The sequence below is a fragment of the Tiliqua scincoides genome, chromosome 2 (assembly GCF_035046505.1).
Source record: "Tiliqua scincoides isolate rTilSci1 chromosome 2, rTilSci1.hap2, whole genome shotgun sequence".
Classification (NCBI taxonomy): Eukaryota; Metazoa; Chordata; class Lepidosauria; order Squamata; family Scincidae; genus Tiliqua; species Tiliqua scincoides.
Window position 1 is genome coordinate 216,500,270 of NC_089822.1, and position 18,797 is coordinate 216,519,066.

General features: G+C 42.5%; 1 protein-coding gene across 2 annotated transcripts in view; it reads left to right on the plus strand.

Moving 5' to 3' along the window:
- Nucleotides 1-18,797, plus strand: part of NINJ1 (ninjurin 1) — a 159,245-nt gene that overhangs the window by 5,409 nt on the left and 135,039 nt on the right. For both annotated transcript variants that reach the window (XM_066616953.1, XM_066616952.1), the window contains exon 2: nucleotides 14,394-14,625. In XM_066616953.1, coding sequence (XP_066473050.1) covers nucleotides 14,394-14,625 — 232 coding nt within the window. The remainder of the gene's footprint in view (nucleotides 1-14,393; nucleotides 14,626-18,797) is intronic.

Sequence of the window (18,797 nt, forward strand, 5' to 3'; positions counted from 1 at the left end):
GCTTGGTACCACAGTATGTATAGGGTCCCCTTTTATCTGCGGTTTTGGTATTTGCAGCAGTCCCAGGAGCATATCTCACCTGGCTATTGGGGGGGGGGAACACCTGTATAAATACAGTAGGTCCTCAGTATCCACGACGGGTGCTGTTCAAGTCATTTATATTTCTATGGCTATCCAATAACTGGGGAAAAATTCAGAAGCAGTGCTATTGCTATAAATTGACATTTTTTTTTTCATAATGATGTTACATAGCCAAATCTGATTGGCTGTGGAGCATCGTGATATATTCTTTGCCCTATGATTCCTGATTGTCTGGGATTACCTATGTGACCTTTACCAGTAGGGAAGAGAAACCCCATCATCATAAGAAATTGTGTCAGAGCTGCAGCAGGTTGTGGGGGAGGGGAAATGGTAATAAATAGATTTGAAAAAAGTTCACAGATGTTTTCCACTCTTTTATGTATTCATCAGAACTCAGACACAAATATCATTTGGAGGCAGAAGAAGACCGGTTTATCCAGACAAAGTGGTCAAAAGTCCACAGCTGGGTGGGAAAATCTCTGGTGGCACTTATTAATTTGTAATATTTTGGATTTTAAGTTTTAAATTTATATTATTTTAAAAAATATTTACCCTTTGTAGATCCCTGAAAGTTCAAGTAAGAGACTGATTAAACATCTCAATAAATTATCCTGTTTATGAAAGGCCTCATTTTGCACACCCATTCTGTTCTGGAGGCAAGTGGTAATATCTGTTAGGCAAGACAATCATACATGGATACCAAATTTATCATGCAGAATTAACCATTGAGGCCTACTAACTCAGCTTCACTTTTTGTTCTTTAAAGCCTCACTGGGGAACTACACACAGTTCAGTGATTCTCAGTAGTAGTTGGGAGCAGGGCACAAGTAGGAAAAAAAAATCTCCAATTGCTATTATGGGAAAGAGTTTGAATCTCATGTAATTACTATGTGCAAGGCTAAACGTATTGGAAACAGCATGTGTGCTATAGCATTAATCCTATGACTCAAATCCTTGTTTATCGTCCCATCACAGCCAAATATAGTTCCAGGTGTTTGCAGCAGTAGTTTGGAATTCAATTGCAAGGGATTAAGAGATCTGCAAGTTGCAGCAGGATTCTACAGAATATGGATACCTGACTTTTTGGAGTCCTTTCCAAGAGAACATTCTGACTAATGAAGGCCTAGGGCCAAACAATGTTGTGCTAAGCACATCATTATCACTCACCTTTTCTGTACTAAATAAGAACTATGTAGAGAGCTGATGTGGATTGGGACTTTGATTTGCAGAAAGGGGGGAGCTTTAATACTTTGCTGTTATCATAGTCCCATTGCAGATTGCCCCCCACAACAGCTGCTGTTTCTCAGAGTAGCTGCCACTGGGAGTAATCAGAACTTGCTTCCTAGGGCAAATTCCAGCCATTAGTGCAGACACAATGCAGGTTAAACCACCCAAGGCCTTTATTTAATACCGAAAATTTAAGCATGTTAGCTCAAATAATAATTGCTCATTGGTAACTACTCACCCTAGGAAGTGATCTATAGGTACAAAGGTTTTCATATTTGGACACGTGTGCACGCACACACGCAGAGGGATACAACAAGTACATGGGAAAAGTCTCCCTTTTCCTTTGCAACCTGTTTTCCTTTATTTGGTACACTAGCTTCAGGAGTGCTGCTTCTGCAGTACTCATCATTGTCAAAATCTAGACCAAAGTGTGTGTATATATATACACTGTATTTTTGTTGCTTGAAATAGCATCTCTGACAAGGAGGCTTTACACTTTAACTGAATAATGGAGTGATTAAAAATGCAGCAATCCCTAGCTGTCTTAAATAGCAAATTTCTAATTTGCAATAATAGGGACAAGCTCAGTCTCTTAAAGACCACTTAGTTTAGAAATTAAAGGCCTGATGAAGCCTTGCTATAAGTAAGTTTGTCACTCATGTTTTCTCTCATGAGATTGCACAGGCTGGACTTAGGACCAATCTTCATGTTAACTTCATCATCAAAAATAAGTTGCAAATTGCTTCTGAATAGTGGCTGCTTCATGTAGTTCTTTCACCCAACGTGGAGAGTTTCTGCACGAGCATCAGCCACCGTGAGTGATGGGAGGTAATGGTATAAAACTCTTTATCCCATTTTAATGAATTGCATGGTCATTGGTCCTTCATGAAGTGGCACTAATGTGAACACCATGTCAAGGCTATTGCCTCTTTGTGAAGAACTAAGGGTGGTGCCACAGCCATCTAGACTTCTAACTAGAACGGCAGAAGTCTCAGCACAGAAAGTGAGGGTACAACACTATTATATTTACATAAATATGTACATACATACATACGAATTTATATACTGCCTTTCTCTGTTTACACAGCATTCAAGGCTGTCCTTCCAGTCTCCGTACTTATCAAATAACAGGCCACCTGGTGGATATATCCCTTTTGGTTCCCAGAGCAGTAACTCACCCTGCCATCTAAAATGTCAGCTTTATTCCTCTGGTTGGGTAGTCCTCTCACCTCTCCATCTACTTCAAACAATTTCACGCTTCCCATCATTCTGGATCTTACTGGAAGGACCATTTACACTTCTGTACAACCCAAATCTTACAGAATGGTCAACTCAGCATTTCTCTTCTCTCACTTCCCCACTCATTTCTCTGAGAGGATGTAACAGAAGGAGGGGGACTACCTCCGTGACAAATATGATAGATTCAGCAAAAAAATAATGCACAGATACCCTACATCTGAGGAAGTACATGTTCAACATCATTAGCATTGCATAATCAGCTTCTTTATCAAGGGTCACTATTTCCATATGCTTCCCTCTTTCTCATGTCCATTGGCTGCCTGCCAATGTTTTTTACTCTTTAGTTCCCAATTTATAGTAAGCATAGCAAAAGTTCATCCTTTTCCCCTTCATGTCTGGAGTGTGGCACAGATCAAGATTCCCAGGCATATGTCATTATATTCTGGTAACAGAAGTAGTAGTAGAAGTAGTAGCAGTGTACCTGGTTAGCTATATATGTTGGCAACCTTCAGTCTCGAAAGACTATGGTATCGCACTCTGAATGGTGGTTCTGGAACAGCGTCTAGTGTGGCTGAAAAGGCCGCCTAAGGCTAAGCTAAGGCTAAGGCTTAGGCTTAGCTAAGCTAAGCTTAAGCTAAGGCTTAGGCTTAGCTAAGGCTAAGCTTAGCTAAGGCTAAGGCTAACCTGGTTAGCTAAGGAGCCAAGAAACAGGACAGAATATCAGCAGAGATAGGGGAGTTGTAGGACTTTGACCATGTAAGAGTTCCAGTCCCAATCACATGCCCCCTGCAAACTCTTTAACAGAAAAAAACACTTTAATAGAAAAAACAAGACCCCCAGCACATATGGTTGTCAACCACATGTGTGTGCCACCACCAGAACACCCAGCCAGTACTAGTCCTCGTAAGTTAGCGACAGTTGTAGGCCCTGGGCAAGGACTGGAGCAAGGAAGGAAGGATCAGGTTAGGAATCGGGAGCTGAGGTCATGTTGGGGGAAGGTCATGTTGGCTCAGGTGCAAAGTTCTGGTGCAAATTCATGTAGTCCCATTTGGGACCATGGCAGGGCAGAATAGATATGTAAGAAATTATTTTAATTACCTCTCTGTTGCATCATGGTCCCTGGACAACCCATAACATGCAGCTGAGCCCTTGTAGGTGCCTCTGCACACCACGGGCTGGCCAAGGATAGGATCAGGCCATTAATTACTTTCCTAACATTAATTCCTAATAGGAGTGTTAAGCATGGCTGATTGGTGTAAAAATATCTACATGGAATGTGGATTTTGGAAAATTTGTATAGTCTGGAAAGTGGCACATTGTACATTAACCACATAGTAGTGGTTAAATAATTGAGATTTCTTCATCAAATTACTATATATGTGTTCTGTATTTTCTTTTGGAAATTAAATGCTCATTTCTATCTTAGTCTCAATTCCTATTTCCAGACACACTTTTACTGAGAGGAAAAACAAACTCTTTGACTGATTCTGAAAAAAGGCAAAGGGAGTCATAACTAAAGTTCAGCTAGACAACACACAAACCTCTTGTTTGTGCTCTTGCTTTTGCTTAAGCCAAAGCCTTATGTGCAGATGACTTGTTTAGAAATGGGCTATATCAGATGCAAGGGAGGGCACCAGGATGCAGGTCTCTTGTTATCTGGTGTGCTCCTTGGGGCATTTGGTGGGCCGCTGTGAGATACAGGAAGCTGGACTAGATGGGCCTATGGCCCGATCCAGTGGGGCTGTTCTTATGTTCTTATGGTGTACACGAGTTCTCCATAGAGGAGATCCTTTGGGATCCGGCCATCATCCATTCTCACGACATGACCAAGCCAACGCAGGCGTCTCTGTTTCAGCAGTGAATACATGCTAGGGATTCCAGCACGTTCCAGGACTGTGTTGTTTGGAACTTTGTCCTGCCAGGTGATGCCGAGGATGCGTCGGAGGCAGCGCATGTGGAAAGCAAGGAAAAGGAGTGTGGAAAGCGCACTCGTGCAAGGAAAGCGCCCTACAGGTAGACCACAGCTGCGATACAAGGACATCTGCAAGAGGGATCTGAAGGCCTTAGGGATGGACCTCAACAAGTGGGAAACCCTGGCCTCTGAGCGGCCCGCTTGGAGGCAGGCTGTGCAGCATGGCCTTTCCCAGTTTGAAGAGACACTTTGCCAACAGTCTGAGGCTAAGAGGCAAAGAAGGAAGGCCCATAGCCAGGGAGACAGACCAGGGACAGACTGCACTTGCTCCCGGTGTGGAAGGGATTGTCACTCCCGGATTGGCCTTTTCAGCCACACTAGACGCTGTGCCAGAACCACCTTTCAGAGCGCGATACCATAGTCTTTCGAGACTGAAGGTTGCCAATACATGGTGTACAATGTACAATAGCTCCTCAGTCCTCCCGCAACACTCCTACATCCCTCCCACGTCACACCCCAGTTCCTTTTTTTTGGCTCTTCCACTGGCTGAGTTTTGCTGGCATTCAAGTGACATCTGAGCTATGACAGTGCGGCATTTTCCCAACACTGTGCTGGCGTCTGTGATGTGTCTATAGGCAGATTGACTTCTATGGCAGCAGGGCTATTGTTTCACCAGCATACTTGAAAATAATGTAGCACTAAGGACTTTGCCTTCCTGAAGGTATTGATGAAAACAAATTCCTGACCTCCCCATACCTCTCTTTCATTGGTTACATTTCAAAGGTTTTCCTTGTGGAGGTATTGGCCAAAAAGCTGGGTGGAATTTTGGGAACTCTAGAAAATAGTGTAACTTGAGGGAGGAGAAGACATTTTCCGCAAACAAAAATTCAACACCAGCCCACAAACCCAAGGGAAATTCCTTACACTATGTTTGTGAAAGCAGGAATGCTGCACAAGCCCAAAAAGACAATTAAGGTCTTAGGCTGAGAAACTACACACAGTTGCCTGGAAGTCCCATTGAATTCAATGGAATTGAATTGAATTCAACTTACTCCCGAGTAAACATGCATGGGTTTGGGCTCTTAATCAGAGAAAAAATTCTGTGAATAACGGCACATATTCCTGGGAATAACTTCACCGAATATAGTTCGTTAGCTTTTGATAGCTCAGAGACTAATTTTCTGAGATTTAACTGACTTTAATTCAATCCTCTTAGAAAACATATGTTTGAGGGAGCAGATAAGACACTAGCCAGAACAATGCCCAGCCGTGTGCCAAGATTAAAAGATTATGTTTAACATAATCACAGTTGTGAAAGTCCTAAGAGGAAAAAAAATTAAACAGCTGACAAGGGAAAGGCAGGCAACACTGACCACAATTTCAAAACTAGTTTAAAAAAAAAAAATCAGCGGAGTAATTAGTTTCTACGACGTTAGTGGGCAATCAGTGTAAGCAGCCAGAAATGCAGCTGGTATTAAATGGGATTTTACTCTTACTCTTATAATTGGTAATGCCAACACAAAACCCTAAATTATGATGTGGGAAAAATAATGTTCTTCCAGATGAAATTGGTTGGTTTGTTGGAATCAGTCAAAAGGCAGTTGATTTGTTTCTTACTTCCTCAGCAATTTCCTGTTTCAGGACAGCCTGGAGGCAAATATCCTGTTGTGCCCTGCTACAAATGGCATGCTAGCACCAGTTCTGCTTCTGATATTTCATTTGATCTCATCCCTCTTTATCCCCCTGCTAATTTTTTGTGTTGCTGATTCTGTCAGAATTCTGTCTCTTGTGAGCTTGGTGCAAATTTCCACATTTATGCTTGCTTACCCGGTAGCATATGTTTATTATGTATATGTCTTTTATATATATTTTATATATATCTTTTATATATATATATTTTATATATAAAATATCTTTTATATATAATGTCTTTTATGTATGTATATTTTATGTTTTTAATTTGTTCTTAATTGTGAGCCGCCTTGAGTGTTCTTAATTGAATAGAAAGGCGGGATATAAATCTCTTAAATAAATAAATAAATAAATATTTGATCAAAAGGAAAAGGGAAAAAAATTGGTTGTTGTAAGAAGGGAGAAAACTTTCAAAGGTACCCCAGTGTCAAAAACAAGTGCCAAGGCCCTCTCTAAAAAGTGGGGGGGGGGGGTTTTTTCCAAATCCCTCACTTTCCACAAGTGCATTTCTGTGCATGTGGAAAGAGATCCCCATGGAGGCCCCTGGCATCCTGTTAGCTCTGAGCCAAGTGCACCTTCTACTGTGTGTAACTCCCTATTTACATGAACATGAGGCCCTTCTAGAGATCTCTATCAGCCTTGTTTATTTCCAAGTTTCTGGCATGCAGGCTGCTTGATGACTCTTCTCTGTGATGTGCATCAGGGTTTCATACTCAGAAGTGGTGTTCAGAATGGGAGTATGCATTTGTTTCGGAAGGAATTACACTCCAAACCAAAGCAATCATTTTGGAGTCACTTTGGAGAGAGTCTAAACAAAGCAAAGTCTCTCCAAAGTCCTTCAAACCCAAGCAGAGCCATCTGAAACAGCATCAGATGGCTGGCTACTTTGGCTTCTCTCCCTCCTTCCCTTTTTCATTGTCTGGTTCTAACTGCCTGAAGCCTTTTCCCCCATATATAGGAGTTGGCTTCCAATGCTTAGGGGGAGGAAGGAAGGACCATACAAGGGACTGTGTGATTGACATTTCTGAACTATCAGTGAGGCACATCACAGCTGAATGAAAGCTGGAAATTGATGTTTCCTTTCTTCTTGCAATCAGTGTGATTTTAGGAAGGAACTGTGAAATAAGGGGGGTGGGAAAGGTTTCGGGCTAACTATCCTCATCTCTGTGTCTGAAGAGCAGGTCCACAGCTTGGGGGTTTGGCTGGACTCACAAGCTGCACCTGGATTCCCAGGTAGCAACTGTGGCCAGGGGCGCCTTTACTCAGCTTTGGCTGGTGCACCAGCTGTGACCATACTTGGATCGTGCAGACCTGGCCATTATGATCCATGCCACAGTGACATCACGGTTAGATTATATGCGCTCTATGTGGGGCTGCCCTTGACGACGGTCCGGAAACTGCAATTAGTGAAGAATGCAGCAGCCCATGTAGTCACTGGAAGTAAGTGGATTAACTCTATTAGGCCGCTTCTCCAGTGGCTGCACTGGCTAACCCTTCTTTTCCGGGCCCAATTCAAGGTGCTGATTTCAACTTTTAAGACTCTATATGACTCACGGCCAGGATATTTGAGGGGGCAACTACTTCTGTACAATCTTGTCAGGTAATTAGAGAAGGCCCTTTTACAAGTGCCGTCACCTAGGGAGGTGTGGAGGGCAGTGGCAAGAAATAGTCACAATAAGTCACCGGGCCCTGATGGCATCTACCCTAGAGTTATTAAGGAATTGAAGAATGGAGTTGCTGATCTCTTGACTAAATTATGCAACTTGTCCCTCAAAACGACCACAGTGCCAGAGGATTGGAGGATAGCAAATGTCACGCCGATCTTTAAAAAGGGAAAGGGAGGGGACCCAGGAAACTATAAGCCAGTCAGCCTAACATCTATACCGGGTAAGGTGGTTGAATGCATCATCAAAGATAGAATCTCAAAAAACATAGACGAACAAGCCTTGCTGAGGGAGAATCAGCATGGCTTCTGTAAGTCTTGCATCACAAACCTTTTAGAATTCTTTGAAAAGGTCAACAGGCATGTGGATGCGGGAGAACCCGTGGACGTTATATATCTGGATTTTCAGAAGGCGTTCAACATGGTCCCTCACCAAAGGCTACTGAAAAAACTCCACAGTCAGGGAATTAGAGGGCAGGTCCTCTCCTGGATTGAGACCTGGTTGAAGACCAGGAAACCGAGAGTGGGTATCAATGGGCAATTTTCACAATGGAGAGAAGTGAAAAGCGGTGTGCCCCAAGGATCTGTCCTGGGACCGGTGCTTTTCAACCTCTTCATAAATGACCTGGAAACAGGGTTGAGCAGTGAGGTGGCAAAGTTCACAGACAACACCAAACTTTTCAGAGTGGTAATTGTGAATCACCAGAAGTGATTGTGAGGAGCTCCAGAAGGATCTCTCCAGACTGGCAGAACAGGCAGCAAAATAGCAGATGCGCTTCAATGTCAGTAAGTGTAAGGTCATGCACATTGGGGCAAAAAATCAAAACTTTACCTATAGGCTGATGGGTTCTGAGCTATCTGTGACAGATCAGGAGAGAGATCTTGGGGTGATGGTGGTGGACAGGTCGATGAAAGTGTCGACTCAATGTGCAGCAGCAGTAAAGAAGGCCAATTCTATGCTTGGGATCATTAGAAAAGGTATTGAGAACAAAACGGCTAATGTTATAATGCCGTTGTACAAATCTATGGTAAGGCCACACCTGGAGTATTGTGTCCAGTTCTGGTCGTCGCATCTAAAAAAAGTCATAGTGGAAATGGAAAAGGTGCAAAAGAGAGCGACTAAGATGATTACTGGGGTGGGGCACCTACCTTATGAGGAAAGGCTACGGCGTTTGGTCCTCTTCAGCCTAGAAAAGAGGTGCCTGAGGGGGGACATGATTGAGACATACAAAATTATGCAGGGGATGGACAGAGTGGATAGGGAGATGCTCTTTACACTCTCACATAACACCAGAACCAGGGGACATCCACTAAAATTGAGTGCTGGGAGAGTTAGGACAGACAAAAGAAAATATTTCTTTACTCAGCGTGTGGTTGGTCTGTGGAACTCCTTGCCACAGGGTGTGGTGATGGCATCTGGCCTGGATGCCTTTAAAAGGGGATTGTACACATTTCTGGAGGAAAAATCCATTATGGGTTACAAGATATGATGTGTATGTGCAACCTCCTGATTTTAGAAATGGGCTATGTCAGATGCAAGGGAGGGCACCAGGATGAGGTCTCTTGTTATCTGGTGTGCTCCCTGGGGCATTTGTTGGGCTACTATGAGATACAGGAAGCTGGACTAGATGGGCCTATGGCCTGACTAGATGGGCCTATGGGCCTATGGCCTCCAGGGAGGCTGTTCTTATGTTCTAATAGGATCTACTCAATAGTGGCACCAACTCTCTGAATTCCCTCCCTCTTGAGTTACAAACCGCTCCCTCCTTGCAGACCTTCCAGTGAGGCCTGAAGACTTTTTTTTATTTTGGCAAGCCAGTTCTGAGTCTTGGCCTTTTAAATTAACATCTGGCTTTTATAGGTGTGTTCTTTTTTTACAACCTTTCTCGTTGTAAATTATGTTTTTATGGTTGTTTTTAAGTTTGTTTAAATATTTTAAAGTTTTATGAATTTTTTTAGGGCAGAGTACAATTGTTTTAACAGTGATCTTACTTTTTCTGTACCTGCCCTTTTGTAAGCCGCCTTGAGTCCCCTTGATATGAAATGAAAACTTTGTTTAGTTTACAATAAATAATATTAATTTTGAGTTGGCTGAATGCTTAAATCACAATTCACTGAAGCATTACAGTTCCTAGGCAGCACTTGCATCAACTTTTCTTAAATTTTTCAGGGAACTTTCCTAGAGTCAATTCTGCTATCCTGTCACTTTGGTGCAAAGCGGATACAAAACAAAAGAATTATAAGCTTGAATCTCTAATACGTTTTTATGGATAACTCAAGAACACCTGCCCCTATCTTTTGGAAATTTAGCAGAGATCTTAACCAACAGCATGTCTACATTAACTATGATTTTCATGCAAATTGGCCACACAAACATGTGGTAGGATGAGCCAAAACCTTTAAAAACGATCAATTTCCCCTGGAATGAAAATCTCAGGACCTACTTAGGTGAAGTTTTGCTGGCATTTGCTTGAAGCCCTTAAGGATGACTTCAAGCCCTTTAATTCTCATCCAAATTCCAAAAGTAATTTTAAAACTTACAGTGCATTGAATCTTGCCTGTTGAAATAAGTGGGAACAAAAAAACAAATTAACACTGAAATGAAGCATGTATGAAGCAAAGCAAATCAGTGACATAAGCCAATGATATCAGGTCACCAACTAAAGCAATATCCAAAGCAATTTTTTGCCTTTTTGCCCATCCTTAACACATGTTAGATATGTATCAAAGTGACAGCCCAATCCTAACCTTACCTTATGCCAGTGTAGCAGCCACTGCACCAGCCTAAGTTGTCACAAATGTGCTGTAAAGCACATTTGAGACACCCTGCGAGTAGTCTGTGCTGCCCTGCCAGCACTGCATTCAGAGGCTATGCCGGATGAAGCAAGTAAGCTACCACCAAGCAGCTTGGAGGGGGGGCAGGGGCTGGGAGGGGTTGTAATGGGGTGGAGGTGAATCAGGCTCAGGATGGATTAGCAACACTGGTTTATGCCAAATCCTAGTCCCTGTCCCAGGACTGAAAGCCCAATATGGGGCTTTTTGGACTTGTGCCAGCAATCTCTGAGGCTGGGCTCTACATATGTTTCCTTATCCTGAGGGGACCTCCAGCCTGCTCCTTCCCAGTGCTGAATACAGTGTGGGCTGTGTTGCCCTGCTGCACAAGCACTGGTTAGGATTAGGCAGTTAGTGACATTTTACTCACGGAATAATTAACAGTTTCTTCCTAGTACCATTTTTTTTACTACAAAACTGCACCAGAGGCTCTGTAAAATCTTCCTTTCTACTTGGCAAGATGATACTGATAACCAGCTTACCAGGTGGCTACATGCACATTGTGTTGAGGCAAATGGATTTCTGTATTCACAAGAACTTTCTCATGCAGAAGGAACCAAATAACCCTTGCTCATGTGCATCATCTGCCATGGCCCAGGGTAGAGAGGGAACTTGCCTCAAATTGGGTTGTCATTTAGAAATTTCCCTGCTACAGATGAGACAGACAAGTTCTGTTGAAGAGGCTGTAATCTCCAAAAAGCTAAAGAAGCATAAAGCTTTTATACAGTTGTTGCTTTTCTTTTTGCCCTCCAATTATGTTGAGGAAACCAAGAAGCTGGTCACAGCTGTCCTGTGTAAAGCTCCCTAGGAACAAAAGTAATGACTTGTGAACAGAAGCATCTGGCCATCTTTTTTTTTCATTTGGCACCAATTTTCAGTCAGGAAGTCTCATTTTATTTAACCTGATTTTAATTCCACCCTGTCTTAAGAATTCATTTACCACATTAATCATTAGTACACATGTGGGACTAGAGTTTCTTCAAACCAAATGTCAACAGAACAGAGAAAGGATGCCAAAATCAACAGCAGACCCAGGTTGTAAGGGGCAGCTGACATGGTCAGCTCCAGAAGGCAGGCAAGCTAGGTAGATGTTGAAAGCCACAGGCACCCGTTGAGGTCTGAAGAAGCTGGACAACCTTCAGACAAAAGCGGTGCATGTTCTCTGGTTTGCTTGCTTCTTGGCTTGGTGAAACTGTCATTATGCTTTGGTAATTAAGGGAACCTCCTGATGGTCTCATTCCTGGGGAGTTCTAACACCCTAACAGCTGACATAGCCTTTTCCAGGCAGCTGTTAGTCAGGACATGAGGTTTTCTGAATAGGGAAATTCCTGAGAATGCAAGTGAGTCAAACTGAAAGCCTTTCTGGCCCTGGAACTGAAAATGAAACAATGTTAAATCTTTCAAATTCAGTTTTTTTCCATCAAGAGAGGAGCCTGAAGAGGTAGCCCTACCCCCATGTGGTTAGGGGGTTTTTTTGGTGGTGGTGGTAAAGAGCTGCTGCTACCTCATACCATTTTCTTCAACTCAGTAAAATACTTAAATCATAGCTGAGCTGCAAAGCTCAGCTCAGCTCAGACCTAAATTTCTCAATTTAGGTCAGGTCTTGCAAGCCTGTAGTCCTGGGAGATACTAGGAAGTTGCTTATCATAGTATAAAATGTTTACTAGATTGAAATTTTCTTGAGTTTAAAAATGAACAGCAGAAGCACCTGACATTTAGTGGCTAAATTAGCATGCAGGTCTGGGTATTTTTTTAATCCATGCCATTAACAAGTATGATTACAATTTGCTCTACGCCTACAAAAAAAAAATTAACCCACTACCATGTTTAGAAAACAGTGTAAAGGAGTTTTCCCAAAGTGGTGAAACAAGCAAAAGGAAAAAAATTAAATGCCCCACCGAATGGGAATGTAAACATTTTTTCCTAAACTTTTGCAAATAGCGTTGTATTGATTTCCATGTGGAAAGCTTAATCTAAAAATTAAAAAGGTGTGTAAAGTTACCAACCAGAACAGAAAAGTGTTTTGCAGAAATAAATGTTGTAATGATTTTGTTAGTTGGTGTAAAGGAAAGATTCTAATTGGCACAGGGTTTTGCATGCATACCAAGTATATCTGTGACTTTTCTGATAAATTATATAAATTATAGAATAGGAAGGTTTCTGAAGGAATAACAGTCAACACCCTACTCAAGTATCTCATCTCAAAATCCTGCAAGTTGTCTCATATCATCTGTTCACAGTCCTGTTCATACCATCTTGCAAAGAGTGTACTCCCCTACTCCTGACTTCCATTCATTAATTTGAATGCGGGAATAGTGCCTACACATGTGCAGTTGTACGTGAATCAGGTGCTTTCTATATGCAGTTGGAAACCTTGAAAAACCAAGTGTTCCCAATCACGCTGGGATGGCCTATATATGTTCATTGTTACACATGCATGTGGTCACAAAGAGCCGGACATGACTTAACAACTGAACCAACAACAAAAGGCTCTGTTCTGATCTTCTAACGAACACACAAAAGACCTGGAATAGAGGCAGTGTATATGAACATATTCACCTCCCATGTTAAACAAACTTATTGCAAACCTGTTGTGGTAGTAAAGTTTCATATGACTTCTCAGAATAGAATTTATGACTGCAGTAGTAATGATGTGTCCTCAGCATTCAGTACAAAAAAAATGTCCTATAATAAAGAGTTCAAAAAATTTTTCCCAGTAATGCTCTTTTCCTTTTTTTTTTAAAAAAAGATATTTCTGAATCCCATACTTCCTATAGTTTTCACAGAGTCAGTGCTCTTCTGGTGATATTGTGTCGAGGCTGACAGCCCAATCCTGAGCTGCCCGGGGCTTGGGGCTGCGGTGGTACTGAAAATGGCTGCCACTGAAAATGGCTGCCGCTGCATCCTGCACACTTTGGCAGCCACAGGCAGCACCTCAGGAGAAGGGGACTTTCATCCCCTTCCCCCAGGTAAACGCAGTAGCCCGACAGTGGGGCTACTCGATTCACTGCTGACCAAAATGTCTATGTTGAATCAAATGCCTCCATGTCAGGTGGTGCGCCTAATGCAAAGGCAAAGGTCCCACCTCCTTCCCTCCCAGCTTGCCTCCTCCCTGCCCTCTCCCCGCCTCCCCGGAATGCCTCTTTCCCACCCTCTCCCCGCCCTACTCTCGCCTCCCTCCTCCCTGGAACATCTCCTCCCTGCCTCCCCCCACGCCTCCACTTACCTCTCCACTGTTCGGTGGTCTGCTCGGTCAAGCAGTGGAGCTTGGGTGCCGACCCAACACTAGCCCAGTGCCAGTCAGTGGTGGGCTACCGTGCTCGCCCGGTGGTAGAGCTTGCAAACGTGCCATATGGCACATTTACAATAGTGCGCACTGGCATGCTAGGTTTACTAGGTGTGCTTCTGATATTCCTTGGTATGTACAGGATTGGGCTCTCAGGCACTGAACTGCAAATCCCAATTTCTTTTGTTTCAATCTCACTTTTGCCATGAACTCACTACAACAACAATGTACAGTTGGGAGCCTCTATGATTACTTCCCATCTTCTCCCATGGACTGCAAAGTGCTTTACATATGATTTACAGGTGATTTACTATTCAGGTACTACCCAGGGCTGGGTTTTTTTTTCTGTGAGTAGTTAAAATACATAATGTGCTCTTGGTTCATTCTCTGGAATATTTTTGCTTCCTGTCCCATTAGTCACTGGCTAGTCCCTGATACATTTGAAATATTTTGCCTTTCAGCCTCGAAGACAATGGCTACAAGCACACAAGCAGATTAACATGAATCACTATGCCAATAAGAAGAGTGCGGCTGAGAGTATGCTGGACATTGCTTTGCTTATGGCCAATGCATCCCAACTCAAAGCAGTGATGGAACAAGGCCCTTCCTTCTCCTTCTACGTTCCGCTTATTGTCCTCATCAGCATCTCACTTGTCCTTCAGGTTGCAGTAGGTGTGCTTCTGATATTCCTTGGTATGTACAGTGACTTAAATTCTTGCAGAGGGATGATGATCTTTCCTCCTTTTTCTTTTTGCTATACAAGGAGTGTGTGTGTGTGTGTGTGTGTGTGTGTGCGCGTGCGTGCAGAGTCTACTCTTGACTCCCTTTTGTTAGAACTGTCTCTTCAATAGCACAAGTGGCCAAGAACCTTGGGGTTTTATATATATATAAAACTTGTGCTTTATACACACACACACACACACACACACACACACACAGGTCCAGCCTTGTTATACATGGATTTTTTATACACGGATTTGACTCAACACGAATGGCCCCCTGCAAATGAGAAGAAATGTGCTGATCCTTGGAGAAGGGGAAAAATGCACCCCTTTAAAATCACAGTTTAAAAAACTGCTTTTTAGTGTTGCAGAGAGACAGTCATACAAGTGATTACAGGTATAACCTAATTATCCACAGATTTTTCTGTCTCCAAGTAGATGAGAAGGGCCCTTTAAATTAAAGGAAAACAGTTGTTCAATAATGCCAGAGAGGGCAGCCAGCTGACAATCCATCAATCATTCTCTCTGCAGGCTTCTCTCCTTCCTTCCCCCTGAGCATGTGAAAGAAGGCCAAATGGCAGTGATTATCACCTCCTTCTCACTGGGGCTCCTGGTGAAGGGAGGGATTGCCACCTCCTAGAGAATCCTAAGCATCTGGAGAGAGACTGATGGCCTCTCTGTTTTTAAATCACCAGAGGGAAGGGAAAGTTTTTTAAATTGATTTGCTATAATGTGTTTTTTGCCATCCAAGTGAGTTCGTGTAACGGAACCCTCGGACTTGTGCTATTGAAGAGACAGCTCTATCCAAAGGGAGTCAAGAGTATGCAAGCAGAATGGGCCTCCCTAAAAACAGGCCTCTGTAGTGTTTGACACTCAGTGGAGTTTCAAAAGTCCTGATTAGATTTTATTCATTGCCTTTCTATTCTACCTTTTCCTGTCATTGAACTCCAAGTGGCCTGCACAGGGCTTCTAAGCAATTCTCCATTCAAATCCTAGCCAAATCCAGACCTGCTTTGCCTCCATGAGGGATGCTGCATTGTGTGCCTTCAGACCATGCCATATTCTATAACAGCAGGAGCTGCTCAAAAATAAACTTCTTCTTCTTCTTCTTTGGAAAATAATAATTTTCTGAAAGGGCTCCTGGAATAATGGACAGAATCTAGGACTTCTGTTAGCAGCGATGCTGTGTAAAAATCTCATAGAGCAGTGGTTCTCACACATTTAGCACCAGGACCCACTTTTTAGAATGAGAATCTGTCAGAACCCACCGAAAGTGATGTCATGACCAGAAGTGACATCATCAAGCTGGAAAATTTTTAACAGGCTGTAAAATGCTGTAATGCTATCCACACCCAGAAGTAAGTTCCATTGACTATCATTGTTAAAAGCATACATCATAGCCTGTTCAAAGTACAAAGATGTGTCACATTTCCCCAAATGCAGTCACATAACATGGGAGCATCAAGTCTAATATATTAAAAATAAAATATTGAAATGAATGGGGACCCACCTGAAATTGGTTCACGACCCACCTAGTCGGTCCCAACCCACAGTTTGAAAAACACTGTCATAGAGAAGTTTACTCTGCATGAAAACTTCTTCCCCTAGAACAGATTTATCTGCCTTATATTCAGTTAGACCAGGTGTCCAAAATTTTTGGCAGAAGGGCCACATCATCTCTCTGACTGTGTAAGGCGCTGGGGAAAAAAGAGTTAATTTACGTTCAAATTTGAATAAATTTACATAAATGAATGCATTAGAGATGGAACTTATATGAATGAATGAAGGTCTTGTAGTAGCTCAGGGCCTATAAAAGGTCTTGCACAAAGCAAGGCCAGCCTTTCCTTCGCTACTACTGCTGCATCACAGACGTGAAACAGCAAGTAGTGAAGGGAGCGCTGTCCCACAGTTCAGGTGAGAGGTTGAGCAGTTACATCGGTCCAGCACGGGTTCCAGCAAGTCTCTGAAGGGCCAGAGGCTCATTGGAGACTAGGGGCTCCCCACAGAGTGGATGGGGAACCCCCGAGGGCCGCAAATGGACCCTGGGCCAGGGTTTGGGCACCCCTGAGTTAGACCCATTGACTTGTCTACCGTAGCCCTTTACTCTGGCAGCAGTTATCCAGGGCCTAAGGCAGAGAAAGATCTTCAACAGCCCTATTAACTAAGGGCCCAATCCTATCCAAATATCCAGTGCCAGTGCAGCCATGCCAATAGAGCATATGCTGCATCCTGTGGTTGGGGGGGGGCTATCATTGAGGCCTCCTCCAGGTAAGGGAATATTTGTTCCCTTTCCTCAAGACTACATTGCGGCTGCACCAGCGCTGGAAAGTTGGATAGGATTGGGTCCTAAGCCTCCTGATTTGGCTATGCTGGGATTGAACCTGTGACCTTCTGTAGGCAAAACATGTGCTTTATTGCTGAGGTATATAGCTGCTTCATTTTAGTTCTGACTTTCCTCTTAATAACAGTAGTACCACTAATAACACAGACCAACACACATTTTGCTTCCTTAAACATTACACCAATTCCTGGGTATATTTGGAGTGCTAATTCCAAAAATGGCATCTGTTTTGCCCTATCACATGTAGTTTTGGAGACACGGCATAGCCTCTTTAGTGAATAGTTCAAGCAGCTTCCTCATGAGGAAGACTACACTATGGCTTCCTCATGAGGAAGCTGCTTGAACCATTCACTATTGAGGCTATACTATATCTCCAAAACTAGACGTGATAGGGCAAAACGGATGCCATTTTTGGAATCGGCACCCCAAATTCATATCAAACCACCATAAAGTTTGGGAAAAACTTTTCTGACCCTCAATTTTGTAGGCCTGTGTAATAGAAGACTATAAGGAAAGTCTACTAAATTTATATGGAGACTGTTTTAATGTTCATATGATTAAAGTATCATTTATATGGTCCTGACTCAGAAAGTTAAATAGGTCATCTGTGATCAGGATTGCTTCTAGGTGATGAGGCAATAAAACTTTGCAAAAAGTTTATTTTGGGCTGTAACTGAATAAAAGTGTGTGGGCATGCAAGCTGGTTTTTAAAAAGTGTGAACTAGAATAACTTTGGTTGGCTTATCTGCAACACAGCTCTGATGCAATGCATATGTAACAGAAAATATTTATTTTTGTAAGATACTAACGATAACCTTTCCTGGCAGCTGGTGTCTCCACCATTCATATAAATAATAAACTTTATTTATACCCCGCCCTTCTCCCCAAAGGGACCCAGGGCGTCATATGTTGTGGCAAAGTTCTGAGATTGTACATTTGACTTTTACTGAGGAGTAATTTTTAGCTCAGAAAGTATACAGAAACTGGCCTTTCAACCCCAGCATTTATATGCTGAATTATAGTTTTTGTCCTTTGGGAAGTATCATACCAAGTATTTTAACCACTCTGTCATTTTCCAGATATATAAATAGCATTCTTTTGAGTCATAGCATTTAAAATACTCCTATAATCTTATTAGGAAGTTGCACTAAACAAAGTCTGTCATTCAGTGTTTGAAAAAGGAATAGTACTGGAGACTGGGCTTTGTATGCCAATGGCTTGCAATTGTTGACTCCAAAGCAGCATATCCTTTACAACAAAGTAGGTTGGTAATAAAAATAGCCCTTAGGAACCCTCCTCATTTTGTGGCCTCAACACCTCTATAACCTTCTGTAATGGACTGTTACATGACACTTTTAAAAGTAACTAAATGACATTCTGCTTTTTCAACTGTCAATGTCCAACATAATCCGATAAATATGAAGATGTGATTAAAAAGTATGACCAAGAGGTTGCCATCCCTCTCCACTGACTCCATTTCCAGGAGCTCAAGATGGAACCTTTGTCCTCTTCAGAAGGTCTGTTCATCCATTCACAGGGAACATTGTGTGGCAAGTTCTGAACAGTTCCAGCTGGGTTTTGATGTGAATAGTATTAACTCTTTTCAGGAAAAACCTGGTGCACCTGTGACAAATGTTCCCTGTGCCATTTCTGATAAAGAACAAGAGGACTGAAGGTGGGAACTTGAAGGTATTGTTAATATTGGCAGCCTCGGTTTCACCTTTCAAGTAAAGTGACTGAAAAAAATTCACTTGATTCATAGTATCACAAGTCTAAATGATACATCACTCTTCCCCACAAAA